General features: G+C 39.4%; 1 protein-coding gene across 9 annotated transcripts in view; it reads right to left on the bottom strand.

Annotated features, from left to right (window-relative positions):
• Nucleotides 1-16183, bottom strand: part of nrxn2b (neurexin 2b) — an 813260-nt gene that overhangs the window by 22415 nt on the left and 774662 nt on the right. For all 9 annotated transcript variants that reach the window (XM_032584259.1, XM_032584258.1, XM_032584254.1 and 6 more), the window contains one exon: nucleotides 6466-6788. In XM_032584259.1, the coding sequence (XP_032440150.1) occupies nucleotides 6466-6788 (323 nt within the window). The remainder of the gene's footprint in view (nucleotides 1-6465; nucleotides 6789-16183) is intronic.

The following is a 16183-nucleotide window of genomic DNA, read 5'->3' as shown; positions in this document are numbered from 1 at the left end:
CCACAACGGAACTAATGCTAACGCTGGAGTTGTGACAAACCTGTTCGCATAATGCCTGTTTTAGCATAACTAAACAGAAGTTTAGTACATGACGATAATAACAAGATATTATCATCATTAGAGTAATGTGGGGAAGTCATAAGAAAAAGCGAAATTTGTCTTTGTTTTAAGGAAGGAAAAAATCTAGAAGCCTTCTAACTTATACTAAAACAGAACTTATTTTAAACCTGTTAGCTAGCATAACTTCCATTTTAGCATATCAGTGTAGCACATTGATTTGAAGCTGGAAATCTATTGCTAAGAATTATGATGGCAGCATTGGGAAAACAGTCCTTCACTGAGATATCCTTTCATTTCAGCCCCTGTTTCCTAAAGGCTTAAGCTCAGCTAACAGTTGAGAGGTTGAGGCAGTGACACCGTTCCAATGACCGCTCACTTTGTCTTCGTCCCACTAACTTTGTTTTTACATTTCTAGTATCGAAAAATGTTGTTTTGTTGTATTCCTACAGGTCATCCTAGTTTCACCCCCCAAACTCCCATCCAAATGGTAACATAGCAGACACCATTGTTAGCCATTGAACCAGTGGACAGTCCAATCTCAAAAGAATGTGACTCTCTCATGTGATGCTGTTTGGAATTTTTAAAGAAAGAACTTTGGTGTGGCTATATTAATCATATATATATGATTATATATGACTATATGATTATATGATGACTCTATTATTATAACAAATGGAGGCACTCTGATGTGTTACTCCAAACTCTGCAGAGATCTTCTATCAAACAGTCAAGGATTATTAGGCAGATAATTTGAGATTAGCAATCTGGTTTTGGACCATCCTTTGAAATTATTTTTTAATATTGCACAGGCACATGCTAATCTGTAAAAAGTGTCAAAAGAGTAAAAAATGATGTAAATAACTTATCTAAGGAAATCCATTGGAGAAAATGTTACAGGATATATTAGGTAAGCAAAATACATCTGTCTTTCAATATTTAAAAAGACAAACTATAACAGCTAAGATAATAATATTGAATAAATCTTATCTTTTTTATTTTTATGACATTAATTCATTTATTGCACTATTTCTTTCTTTCTTATTTTTTCTTACTTTTGGCAGTATTGGCCTTCCATAGAACTGTGACAACATAGATTCACTTCATACACATCAAGCTAGTGACAAAATCAGACACTGATTTCTGATGCTTCATAAACCTCGAACAAGCCTGTAAACTCCGATTCAGACAGTCTGTATAATAAACTTCTTGATTAAGTGGGACAAAATACAAAAGCAAGATAACGCCACTGCTGACACGGAGCCTAGAGTTTGTGTTTGCTGTAGTCGTAAAGCTGCTTTGATGCCACAACAAAGGACCCAGCAGGATGGGATATTAACATATTTCTGTTTTCGAGTCAGAGTTAAAATTCACGGTGGAACACCTCCTGAACAGACTGAATGCAGGAAAAAACCCCAACAAAACATGTCGTCTAAATTTCATTTCATTTAAATTGGGCAACACAACACCGATATCTCTGGCATCACAAATATTGTTTTTCCTTTCAATTTTCCGTTTATTTGACAAACCAACATTTGGCCAACGCCAGTCAAAGGCTTTCAATTTTGTTAGACTGTCAGACATCATCTTTTATTCAGTTTTGATGACATTTAAATGTTGTTTTAGGTCTGATTTTATTCCCTGTAAATGAAAAAAATATATATATAGCAGTGTAACAGAGGAACTTTTGCACTGCTTCATTCAGGTCTCTGAAGATAAACATGCAGAATGACTTACATCTGCAACTTGGAGAAATTCTCTTCTGAATAGCTAAACCAGTCCAATGATTTTTCAGAGGAATGTTCTGCTCTGTGTGGGTTCATTGAAGTTAGTGAACATTAGTTTGTGCAGAGTTGTATTAATGTTCCACCATCACGATTATTTTTGATAAAACCTAATCACTTATGACTATTAGTCAGTAATAATGTGTTTAAATTGCTCATGCAAAGGAGTTTATGGTTCTTTGTTTACTTATTATTAATTTTATTATCATTTTTGTACAGCACTTTGGTGAAGTTTTAAACTTGTTCTTAAAGTGCTATATAAAGAAATTTGACATTGACATCTTTGTTTGCGCAGATCCTGCAGAGTGTCTAAGAAAAGATTGTTGCTTTTAAATCCATCATTAAAACACTCTGCCATGAAGTTTATCAGTATTATATCAGTTTCTTCAGTATTATATCCTTGAGAAAAAAAAACACTTACAGTAGACAAAACTTACATTATATTTGCCTGCTAAAATAATATGGAGTATTACGCTCAAAAACTAAATGTTCATTTAGCAACATATAAAGATTAACTTGGTGTCTGCTAAAACCACTAATGTTGTCATTCTAAAAGATGCTTTAAAGAGATTTACTAAGTTGGTGGGACATTCGAGCATGACATGGATATGTCTGTATTAATTAGAGACCTGTCCAGGGTGTACCCGGCCTCTAGCTTAATGCTGGAGGTAGGCACCAGCCCCCTGGCCACCCTGCAAGGACTGGAGGGTCTAGTCAATGGATGGATGAACGGATAGACTTTTAGGAACCAATTATGTAATTACAGCACAGAATCTTCTTGCTGTCCTGCTCCTTTTGGAAACTATTAGCTATTATTGGCTTGGCTCTGTTGCCAACAGACATCCTGCTCCTGACCTTTACCATGCAGACTTTACTTTCAAAATAACTACACTTTAATAACAGCTATACATGGCTTTCTTTAATTTACATCTACAACTTTCCAAACAGTTGGTTGTGTTTCTAGTGTATAACAGAAACGACAATGAAACGGGGAAATGAAGGAGTAACTCTCTCTGGCATTTTGTCAAAGGATCTTTATACCAAAGGAACAGTTTAAAATTGGTTTAGCTCTTTGAAACCATTACAGACCTTGAGGTCAGTAACTGGCCCTAAACTCTTTAACAATATTAGTCATTTCCTTAACAATGCCTAAAAGCAACACACCATGGTGGCAAAAGACAAGCTTCAAAACATCTACACCTACAACATTCTTGTAAATAACTAAAAGTGACGGAATCTGGTCAGTGGCTTATTTCCACAGTCCCACCGTACATGGGTTCCTCCCACAGTCCAAGAACAAGACTACTAGGTTAATTGAATACCCATTAGGTTTGAGCGTGCGTGTGCATGGTTGTGTATCTTTGCTGTAATTTATTTTTGGCAAATCTGGCAAATTTTGCTCCAAGACGTGCACTGTGCTCGCAATAAAAATCAAAATCACTGTTGGTTATCCCTTTCAGACGACAGTGTCATAATAAACACACACCAGCCCTGTAGGAGCGCCCCCTGTCTTTCACATTTCACAAGTTGATCTGGTGAGACCATAGGACTAAATGCCACCACAACTGGGATTGTAGAGCCAATGCTACATTGTGTATAGCAACGGGAAAATTACGTAAATAAGATATATAAGTGATATATTAGTGTTAAAATTTGCAATAACACCATTGACGGTGATCAACATACATTTCTTGACTCTTTTCTATGTTTAACATAACACATTGTATCCAACTGACTATATGGTGTTAATATCTGTGGATGGATGACCCTTGGAGCATAGCATCCCACAAAATACTGCATCCATGTAATCCTGCAGAGATGACTGTAATTCAGCAGCTCTAATGGCAACTCAAGCCTGTAAGGATGGCTCACAAAAGACTTGTGTGGTTCTTGGGATTTTATTTTATTTATCAATTATTTCCTGTTATTAGTGAAGTAATTTGTCACTTTGTCTTCTTCATTTAGTCAGGAAAACAGAGTACATTAAACCTTTGACAACTTTTTTTGTCTTGGAAATTAGACTTCAATTTTTATTTTTATTTTAAAAACTCACCGGTAGAAGCCCAAAACTGTAAACGACTATTTCGCTATTAATCTGAGCTCATTTTCATCCCGCTCATCCTGCTGTTTAATGCCACTGTGGGAATACATCATACTCAGCTAAGACCATATTAACGTTAAAGACAACACTCTCAGGATCTGTTTGCAATAATTCTATTCCTGTAATTAAATGCCATGTCCATGGCAGTGTGGAACAACACAAGTACAAAACATATTTCACTGAACCTGACTATTTCTGTGTGTGCACTAAAGAGAAAGAAATATATGCAAGGACGTATGCAAAATTAACATCCCAAACTGCTGAAAGTTACTGTCTGCCGTATAAAGTTGAATTCATTTTGTAGATGGATCTGGCCGTTGTTTCAATGAGAATTTCCTCTAATTATAATTGCTGTATTTATTCCAAATGGTCTAAATGACCAAAGGTGTGAGCTGAGATCCAGTTATCTCTGAATCTGCTGATGGTGCTTACAGCTGAAGGCTGTATGGAACTTCCTAGAACTTCAGATGAGTCTCTGCAGTCGCGAAGGTCCTTAATGAACGAGTGCAACGCGCTGCGAATTTGAGGCGGCCGTTTGTTATTTCTCCAAGTCCTTAAAACATTCAAAACACCAGAGTGTTTGAGCAGAAAACCTTCACAGAGCCAGAAACAGCTGACAGAGAGCAACGCCGTTGACAATGCAAGTATGAAGCTGGCAGTCCTTCCAGAGACAGCCCGGATCGCTCCTGGTTTTGCTCAGCACACGGCTTGCAGTTAATGATTGTGGATGTCGAGTGGAACATATTTCCCCCTGGAACAAATGGATCCTGTCATTAAGTCTTCTGATGAGAGTGGAGGGTTCTTCCCTCATCCCGCATGCGGGCAAGCTCCACTTCCCTACTGTTTGCTAATTGCTGCTTACCTCGATGCTAACTTCAGCAAACGTGGCTAGTCGTCAGACCGTAAACGACAGCCTCTCACCAGCATGTAAAGCCGGGCCGTAAATGTGTTTACTGCACCCTGGTTCGTCATTGACCATGGTACCGAGGATATCCTTGTGCTGATGCTCTACCCGTCCCCCTTCCCTACTCCCCCACCCAAATCATCTCGTCTTTGCTGTTCGGTTATGTGTAGCAATTTTCCGCATCCCAGAATGCCAGACCTCTTCCGAGGAAAATAAGTAGCAGATTGACTGGTGTAATAAAAAGCAGTCACAGTGGCTGTTCTTTGCTAGGCCCTTTGAGGCCTAACAAATGTCGCCGAGATGCGGGCCAGAAATATTTCACACGTGTAAATCTACCTCTATAATGTTGTGGAATAAAGTACCTGAGAATTTGTGTTTCTGATTCACTTCTTTTTAGTTATCAGGACTGCAGACACAAGGCAGAGTGTGTGTAAAACTCAGCTGCCCTCTGAATCTCCCTCTCGAGTTCAGACAGCTAATTTTGGCTCAATCGTTTCACCTCTAACTAATTGAACGGCAGCCAATCAAGTCAACCAATCAGGAGAGACATTGTTCAGCCATGTGAAGATTCCCACAGGAAATGACCAAGCTCTGCTAACCACGTGACATTGCACATGAAGGTCTGAAAACAATGAGCAAATTTTTAAAGTTTTTTTCATAAATCAGTTGATTGCAAATAAATACAAGTACTGTCCCTCTGATTGCTACTTGATTAGGGTTCTTTAATTTCTACAAATATGGATGTAAAACAAAACCAAAACATTTACCATATTTAGAGCCAAACAAGAAGAAACTAAGGTTTTTTTTGTTTTTTTTTACAAATCTGGGAACAAGAAGAGGTTCAACTAACACCTAAGTAATTTCTCAGAACAACTCCAGCTTGTTCTAACTAAGCAGAAGTTTCCATTGCAAATGTGTGCAAATATTCCACTAATGTTGAAAAATAAATTTTTGCATTTGCAGTGTTTCCATTAAATAAGAAACGCAATTCAAATCACACAAATAAGTTTGTTCACATGATCATTTACTAACATGACACCACGACCAACCACTACCTGTTGTCTTTCTTTTTTTGATTAACAGGTTTTTTCAAAAACCAATTAAAATCACATAAGTTTGTTGGCGCGATGTAGCCCACCAGTAGTTTACTACTTCCTGTCGTCTTCTTCTTTGTGGTTTTCTCCAGTGGCAACATCCAGCTTGTCACGTGACTTGTGTGACACGGAAAAAGTGTTTCCATTTGGAGTTTTCCAAAATAAATTTCAAGTAGCATGAAACCCACTTCATGCTACTTGAAAGCATGAAGTAGCTTTCAAAAAAGCTACTTCATGCTAGCAGCAAAACTTTTTATCAAAATTGGACATTTTTTGAAATTGGAGTGTTTCCACTGAGCAAATTTATTTTCAAAATGTCAAACTGCGTCTTCAAATAGTCAATAGAAATGCTAGTGTTAGCATAAACAAAGGTGAGAAACCAGAGGTAAAATGACTTGTGTTCATGAGGAAATAAGTGGCCTTTTCTGATGCTGAAATGTTTTTAGAAACCACAGTTTGAGAAAACATCTAACGAAACGTTTTGCAAAATAGCCGTCGTTGCGGACAAGCTTCACGCTTCCTCACCTGTGTGACGCTGTCCCTCATGGTGGGCGAGCGCCCTTTGCGGGTGGTGGTTGTAGCCATTGTGGTCGTTGTCTCCATGATGGTGGTGGACATATCAGCCAGTGGGGTGGTGGAGGTGGTATCGGTAGTGAGCACCGAGGGCACGTCGCCCACCAGCCTCAGGTTGCCCTGGGTCTGGACGCTGGGGTCGCCCTCAGCCGCCAGTTTGAACACCTGCAGGCCGTTGTAGTACAGGCCCGACATCTGGCCCTGGAAGTGGCGCCCCTTCTCTCCACCACCGACTTTAATGAACGCCTGGCTGTTGAAGATGGTCAGCTGGCGACCTGATGATGCCAGAAAAGCCGGAGCCGTGACAGACAGAGAGAGAGAGGCAGTAGAGATAAGACGGAGAGGAGAAGAGAGAGGCCATGAGAAAGCGAGGAGGGGGAAAAAAAAAGATAAAAGAAAGGATAGAATTCAGCTCATGTTTTAGCTAGAATTTGAAACACAGAAATGAACAGACATTGTGGAACAGAGGAGACTGAGAAACAGGGAGGGGGATTTCCTGGGTAACACTTTAGGTAGATTGGGCCCTGGCTTGCAAGAGTTGGTGCCATTACATTCCAGAAAAGGCAGCCCCGAATCTGGCAGTCAAATAGATTGCGGGGGTCGTCGCGGATTGACCCCGGGACGGGTGGTTCACAGCAAAATGCATCTGATTTGCCCCCAGATGGAATATATTAGAACAGTACTGGCTCTGTGTCATTGACCTCCAACGCACCTGAGCTGCACAATGATAAAGTACCTCTACCAGCAGGAAAAATGTCACCTCACCGCCATCCGAAAGAGAGAAAATGAGATCCTCATCGGTAGGAAATGTTTAATTCATCAGGGGCTGTTCTTCTCCGCGGTCATTACCATTTATCTGGATGGATAGATGGATGAAGGGAGGATGGGGGTCAAGCATTTAGCCAGGGCCCAATACTAATGTGTTCCCGGGATGTGTGGCGAACAGGGAGGGGAGTGTGACAGGTGGAGCTTTCCCCCCCAAATGACTGCAGCAGATAGGAACAAATAGGTTTTCATTTGGGCATGCAACGCGGTCGTGGTTGGTGGGGGGGTTTCCCATGATGCCACCCGGATCGTCTCCAGTGTCGTTATGAGTCATATGGTTCAGACGGACATGTTTGTAAGGATGTGGGATGGAAATAGGAGTTATGAGGTAATTACTCAAAGGAGAAGGATGAGAGAAGCCAAAGAGCTTTTTTATGGATTAATCAATGGTTGTAAGGAAAGAGGGAGTATGTCTGTTTATGAAAGGAATATGCCACTAATGTGAGCAGTTCAGAGTGAATTATTGACTCAGGCCATGGGCCACTGAAATTACAGAGCGATGCAGAGCCTGAATGGAGCTGACGCTGTTAAGCAGAAGTATTCATATGCCTTAATCTGTTTTGAACTTTGTCAACATATGCCAATGTTTCTCAATTCTGGTCTTCAGGAATCACTGGCCTGCATGTTGTAGATGTGTCTCTGTTCCAAAACACCTGATTCATGGGATTGGATGACCTCCTCTGCATGACATCAAGTTCTGCAGAAGCCTGTTCATCACCCACTTATTCAAATCAGAAGAGAAACACCTAAAAGATGAAGGGCAGTAGAGTCTGAAGACAGAAATTGAGAAATACTGATAATATTCTAATTAAATTTTATGTGATAGACCAACACATCACACGTGTGTTGGTAGAGAATTGTTGTGAAGTAAAGGGTGTACTCATGCATTTTACAAAGCCTATATTTTGCCACAGAGTTTTGCTGGAAGGTGAAAACATTGAATTTTGACCCAATTTGGATTGATAACTTCCCACTTGTGACCTGTGTTTCTACAGGGTTGAATGAAACTTACATTTGATTTATTCCACTTCTCCATTTCCATAACGGCCATATTTGTGGAGTTCATACAATTCTCCCATCTGAGCTCTTGATTTCTGTAGCTCCTCCAGAGCTACTGTGGCCCTCTTGAATACTTCTCTAAAGAATGTTCTCCTTGCCTGCTAGTTAGTCTGTGTCAGTAGTGTCCAAAAGGTTTTGCCCCTTTGGCCAAAACTGCCAAATTTAAACTACTGGTGGGCTACAGAATTCAGAAAACGAAGACATGCAGAAATGACTTTATTAATATGTTATTTTTTATTTTATCTGCTCAATATTTAGCAAAACGTTTGTGAAATCTATGAATCCTTAAAGATCCAAAACATAAAGAAGGTTTTGTTTGGACTACTGCCTTATTAAATTGAAATTGTAACTTAAATTACTCAAGAGTCTTCAGAATCACACTGCAAACAAACAATTTCCAAAATTTTGAGGTCATCCGTTGTTTCCTGTTTTGTTGGCCAAATTTTTTACTGCTCTCGACTTGTGGCCGATCAAAATCATTTCAAGGGCCACAAATGGCCCCCAGGTAAACACTGCACTGTATTTCCACTGGGATTGTATCTCACACAAGTGGACTCTGCTTACCTTTCTGCTGTTCTCTGAAGTCAGTTGAGTTTTTTTTTTTAGGGGGGTGAATACAAAAGCATGCCACACTTTTTTGTTATTAAATTATTATTAAGAAAAAATCTCCCACTTTACAGGGATCCCCTACTTAGTGTCGCTCCATCACATAAAACCCCACTGAGGTTTGTGGTTCGGTGGTGACAATATAAAGAAAAGTTCAAGCCGTAGAAACATTAACTCTCATACGTGGACTGATGACGGGTGAACCTGTAGAGTAACCTTTCAATGTTTCTGTTCTCAGCGTAATAATCCAAGTGTATCAGGGCAGTATTCTAGTCATCAGCATGGAGGAACTGTCTCATTTGTTTTCAATTAAGAGCTCAGAGGGTACTTCATCACTCTAATTATGATTTACTGTACTCTCCTCTATGAGTGCTCTTGGTCTGACATTCATGCAGCACCCAGGTGGGTGGAACTATCAGACAGATAACGCACATCTGTATGTTTACGCGTGGGTGTTATGGCACGTGCGTGTGTGGGTGTGTGTGCGTGTGCGTGAGCTTTCTACCAGCATTCTAGGAAAGAGAAGTCTTTTCCACTGAGCGGGGCCATTACGCATGCCATCCCATTATCACATCATTAGGTCTGTCGCAGAGCCACCGGGGCCCCGGTTCTTGTCCCCCAACTCTTTAATGAAGACACTTATGTGGCATATGCACCGCTGACATAATGGTGGTATCTTACTCGATTATCTCATGTTTGTTGTGGGAGGGATGTTGGAATGACTGGCAGGAGAAAACAAAATGTATGGACAAAGTGTTGAAAGTGAGGAAAACATGGGAGAAAAAAACACCCAGGTGTATGTAGCTAATTTTACAGAGGGGAATACACACACATTACACCTCATGTTCACACACATACACACGCCCACGACCACAGATCAGCCCAGAGGGTCTCGCTTTTTCAAACAATCTGAGTTTTCATGTTGGAAAACTCGAAAACTTAAGTCTCTTTAATCCTGGATGCTGCAAAACAAAGAGATGAAGTTCCCCTTTGAAGTGAAAAATATGTAAAATCTAAGAATATCACAATAATGAGGAACCGTAGTGTGCACCGCATGGCATATGTTTGGTTCAATTCAATTCAGTTTTTTTGTATAGCACCAATTCACAACAAATAGGAGGAAACTCGAGAAAACTTTACAAAAAAAAAAAATTCAGTACAGTCCCACACACGTTTCAATTGATCCTAGTTATCGAACTACATTAAGTTCTGTTAATTATTCCAATTAGTTTGAAAAGTTTCTATCTAAAGAAACGGAGCAGATTGCATCAAGTCTTGATTTAGTTGCACGTAGTGGCAGTAGGCAATCACTTGTTGACGTTGCAAGAATCCCTCATACATGCATGCATGTTGCAACAGTGGAGAGGAAAAACTTCCCTGTAACAGGAATAAACCTCCAGCAGAACCAGAACCTGGCCCAGTCCGGTCCATCTGCCACAACCAACTGGGGTTTGCAAAGGCAGAGCAGATACTCAAAGTAAAAACAGATGACACGAAAAAGTTGATAGTAAAATGGAGGAGAACGATGTTTAGTGACCCATTTATTTTATGCCAGACCCCCAAATATTTGGGTTCAGAATTCATGGAAAACTCAAAATTATTTACGGAAAATCAATTCATTCCCATTTTTTTTTTGTGTATTTAGTTTGAAAGAAAATTCAAATACAAACAATAAAAATGGCCACAATTCTACTTTACACACCATCAACCTAACCTTTGAGAAGCAGTCAATCCAGATACGCCATTTTTCTTTTCCGCTGATTGGCTGTGCCCACAAGAGCACAAATAAGGAAGACTGTAGATACTAGCTTCTGCGCTAGTGCTAAGAGAGTTTCCACTGTGTGGGTATATTTGGTGTGTGAACTTTTTAAGTAGGCAGTTATAATTGTTTAACAGGGGTCTCAAGTATGTGTGGATTGTGTGAAAATGCTAACCAACTAGCAGTTCGGCTGCCAGCACAGAGGATTTATTTACTTTTCTAAATTGCTACAAAGTGGACTCCTGCCTGTTCGCACTTCAGTATTCGTATTCTTTTTCTGTGTAATGTAACTCCAAATTATTTGCTGACGCTTCCCATATTCACAGATATTTTTTTTGTCAGTTTCAGATTCTTTATTATTTATTTTACATAGGTTGTTTATACTGCTAATTGCACTGACTGAACAGATTAAAGTTATGCTGTGTTTTTACATGTTTGACCAGGTTTGTGAAGCTGTTACTGTATTTAAGTGTGTTGTAATGGTGCATTCAAAAACCTTTGTAATTCAGAGCAATGTTTTAATTCAATTTAGCACTGTTGCTGAATTGATATTAAACCTCAGATATTGGTATCGCTATGGGAAATGAAAAATGTGAATTGGTGCGTCCCTAGTATCAATTCTGGTTAAGATATATTTGCAGTTTGAACTATTAAAATAGACAATTATAAGTGTTTTTTTTTTTAGAGATAATCTCAAGTGTTTGTGGATCCTGAGTTTTTTCCAGGTTTGTCTTTTCTCCACCGTACCGACGCCTTTGGTCCTCGCCAGGTCAGACACTGATGATAGCAACAAAAGGTGCCCTCTAGATGAGAATCAGGGAAATCATTGTTTGTTCTCTGGTCAGGATGAGACCCTAACAGGCCCTGATGAAGTTATTGTTTCAGGGCGTGCCAGGTCAAATCAAAAGTGGCGTGTGGCTTTAGAGCCAATTTTGGTGGCAGGGATGAGTGTGCTGCGGCGGAATGGGGGGACGGGCCGCCTGCATGACAAGCAATCGGTGCTCCTAACATGACGGAGCTGGATGTGACACTGCCGCAGAGAACAGGCCGTGCACGCTCCGACGTAATGACTTATGAAATATGCCAGCGATGGCTTGTCTTTTCAAGCAGTGTGTGTTTGCTAAAATTTGCATTTACATATGCCTCCTCTGTGTGTGCGTTTTATAGCTGTGTATCAGGGCTCGTCCATTGGACCAATTCAGCCTCCTCTGTCCTCGGGGCTCTTGAGGTGATAGGCATTTAATGGGCAGCGGCTCAAGGTGGGACCCGGTCGGGTGGGGTGAGGTTATGGCGCTGGCCAGCCTCTAACTATTCCAGACATTCAGAGCAACACATGGAGCCTTAATTAACCGCAGTGCAGACACAAGGACGGTCAGGATTTAGCAACAAGCCACTGCAGATGCTGAACTCAGAAAACAGCTCTTTATTTAAACTCTGCATTCAATATAGCTGACAAAAACAGGACCTGTATTTTTTTGTACACCGTCTTAAACGGAATCACCCTCCTCACGTATTCTGACGTACTGTGCCTTTAGTGCACACAGTTGTGAATATTTTAGGTAAAAATACATAAGAGAAAAATGTACGTGAATAATTTAGAGTTAACATTCCGTAGTAAAAAATGCAAATACAGGTGGGGTCGACTGTATTGCTATTTATAAAAGTAAGGAAATCGTCAGAGTGGTGTCAAGTCTCTAGTTTTAGCCAATTTTAGCATTTTTAAACAACTCAAACAGAAGTTTAAGTTGTTTGTGAGATACAAGCCTGTGTCAGCAAGTTGTTGCCCAGATGACAACCTGGCACAAAATACAAACGTTTGCTAAACTCCTGAACAGACTTAGAGATGACTCCCTGTTGGACTGGCTGTTTGGCTTTTTTTTTGTTTCCTACAAACTTTCTGTGATTTGTCACATTTCTAATACAAACCGACTATAACTTCACTTTCAAAACTCCTGAAACAAACAAACAAACAAAATTTAGTAAAAGACTACTGTTTGTCTCTATTCAATCCCAGGTATCAGATCCAGGTATTTTGATTGCAGTCTTTGATTTTCTCATCAAGACACCAACTGCTTAAATTGGTGGCCTAATTTAACAAATAATTTTCTTAAGATGGTGAACATGATTTTGTTGAGGTAAGAAACACACACAAAAAATTTAGGTTTTCCATAAGAATTTGAGTTTTCATCAGTCACTGAAAAGGCTCCCAGTTCAGTCTCTTATTTACTGCAGTGACAGAGAGACTGTACTGGCTGGTGCAGCTCCCTGTCTGCTGTGGAGAATCATCCATTCTCCATGTTGAGTTCTTGATGTATGAGGCTAAAGAAGAGTCACTGAGTTGAATTCATGAATTCCATTCATTAATACCAAAATACAGCTGGTCCATTCTGACATGCTACCTTTAAGAGCTAACATGCAAAATGGCAACAAGCAACAGTTGGTAACTTCTTTTGTTAGCCTCTGTCTAAGCTGCGCCCCAAAGAGGGCGTTCCCTAGTGTGTCATTTCTTCTAAGCAGAGCTCTCCTTTGCATTTCCTAACATGTAATTTCCTGTAGATTTAGCTTAGCAACTAGCTAAAAGAGGTGGAAGGAAAACAGAATTTATTTATTCTCAACACTGCGCAGAGAAGAAGTGGAAAAAGTTGCGCAGAGATTCGATTAAATCTGAAGCAAAGCGCTAGATTTGTAAGGCAGGAAAGCAACATGTTAGTCAGCAAACTGGAAACGTTAGGAGGAACAAGAAGTGACTTTATTTCAAAATGTATTCATGTACTGTACATGAGTCTGATTAATTTTTAGAAACAAAATGAAAAAAATAACACTGCAGAATAGGTATGGGCGATATGGACTTAAAGCTTTATAAAAAATGTTTTTAGCATTATTGTGATGATGATAAAAGTTGAGATAATAACTATTTATTCTTCTTTTTTAGGGTAACTATATGGCTGTGACCGCATTACACAGCAATCATAACCCTGCAAATACTGCGCTTGAAAAACATACCATGTGTAATACACTTATTTAGGACACCAATGAAATGAAAATGTGTGATTTTTTTTAATCTATCACTTAACTGTAAACATTAACTGCATTTAACCATATTTTCAATTTACTGATGCGTATCGATACAACATTATTCAGCTAACAGTGGAGAAAAACATTAAAACCAACAGACCTGATCATTTGGACAGTTTTGGGAGTTTTAATCATCACTAATTGGAGTTTATAGTGATAACAATGAATCAAAATTCTTTTCATGATGAGCAATTTATTGCGATAAATGATAAACGATACGATAAATGCCCACCCCTACTGCAGAATCTGGAGTGTAGAGTGATTTTCAGCATCACTTTAAAGTTGTACTGACCTTTTTTTCCATGACATTGATTTTAAAAAGGATCAGCCATCCTGTGATAGTAGCCTGCAGCTTCATGCCTTGGAGCAACAATCTGTTTAGCATATAGCTACACTTTTATTATTTGAGTTATCATTTGCAATAAAACAAACATTATAAAATGAATAAAGGTAAAGATTCTAGCCATGTTGTTATTTTGTTAGAACATACTGTAGCTTTACTGTAGATGTATATGTATCCATGAAGGAGACACTTTAAGAAATTGGCATAAAGTGGAGGCTTTTTCCCCTTTCCTTATTTATACATCTCTTAGAAACAGAGCCGGAGGGGAACGGCCTGCTCGGTTTGCTCTACTGGCCCTAAACAGATACTGACTAACATTCTGTATTAAAGCTGCACAAATTTGAATTCTCAATGAAGCATTTTGTCATATGCAAACTAAGCATACGCCCCCAAGCGCCGAATGAGTCATCAGCATTTACCAGGAAATGACAAACTCTAAAATGCAGCATGCATACAAAGCGACGTATTTGTCATTGTCAGGTCTTGTCCTGGCGTAGGGGCTTAAGAACACCACAAGACGTATGATCTGGAACACTAATCAGCCTCCATGGGGAGTAAACATTAAACATTTATGTGCAGTTTTACATCTTCCGCTGGGTTTTCATGCCGGATTCCCCAAACTGAATGCTCCGTGCTGCTGTTGGAAAAATTCCTGGTAGCATGTGCTTTGTTTCTGCTTCAGCAGTCTGGTTAATATATTGTAGAGCAAATTCAGTAACACAGGAATTTTTGACTGGTTCTTATTAAAGCATTATTTACCCTCATTTACTGTCCTGCATGAGTTTAAAAAAAAGATTTTTCTGGAGCTCTTGAGCTCTCCCCCTGGCTTGGTGAGATTACTCGCACTTCACAATTTTCCATCAAAGCTTCCAAGATGACTTTGAGAATATATTTGAAGCAGAACTTTCACAGTCTATGGCTCAAAGAGTTAATTATCTTTTCTGTTTTCTTTTTTTTTTTTTTTTTACATTGACGAAAGAGAAATATTTTCAGCTTTTGAGGAAATTTAAACAAGCGCTGCTCTAAGTACCTGCCTAAGGTAATTGTGTTTGGGTGCTTTAAATGTAATAATACTTGCTAGTTTGGCTCTAAGGAAATTACATTTCACTCCAGTACATTAATCTAAATGTTACAGTTACTGATTACCTTGCAGAATGCTGCAGCAGCAGCAGCAGCAGCGGTGCACTTGCATGTCAGACCACAGGAATCTTCTGTGGTTTTAAATGTTTCCCTTTTACAGGCCTGAATGTGGAGCAGAGCTGAAAATCACAGCAAGTGAACATTTCCTATTATTATCCTTTACAGAATGTTAAAGGAGGACCTTTATCATCTCAAGTAAAAGTTAATAAATTCATTTCAACCACTTCATAGGACACACTTAAACCAATAACATTATTACCACTGACAGACGAAGTGAAAACCTTGATTATCTTGTTTCAGTCACAGTGGGAAGGATATGTTAGCATAGATACAGTAGACTCATGCCTGTTCGTGGTTCAGTCCTTGGAATGTTATCCAGAATTGCTTACAGAAAATCTGCCGACTCACAGATTATTCATAGAATATTTCTAAAATATTTGAAAGAAAACGCAACTTGGGAAGTTGAACTAGCTTAGCGCAATGCTACTTGACATGCTATTTGCAAACCAGCCAATCCAGGAGTGCCATTTATTTTCCTTGCCACTATGAGCCCAAGAGTGGAGGAAGATAGTGAGTAAAAGTTTCATGAATCTCAAACTGTGCAAAGATTTCACATGAGTTATCAGTTTAAGTAATAAAGATCGTTTTTACAAGAAATGTTAAAATGCCATTGAGACTCATTAAAACGCAGAAATAGTTCTTTAGTTTACCGCCAATAGGAAGCTGTGATCCAGATGGGAACTTTGGTGTTGTTAGTGGCTAACAGTTAGCGCGTGGTTCTCACAGCGCTAACTGTGATATCATTGCCAGACAATTATATCTTGTCTGGCACTTTCTACTGAGGGCCCAAATGAGTTATGTCA

Source organism: Xiphophorus hellerii, chromosome 14 (assembly GCF_003331165.1).
Source record: "Xiphophorus hellerii strain 12219 chromosome 14, Xiphophorus_hellerii-4.1, whole genome shotgun sequence".
NCBI classification, from domain to species: domain Eukaryota; kingdom Metazoa; phylum Chordata; class Actinopteri; order Cyprinodontiformes; family Poeciliidae; genus Xiphophorus; species Xiphophorus hellerii.
Note: the sequence above shows the minus strand (reverse complement) of the source record. Positions and strands in the feature narration are given on the sequence as shown.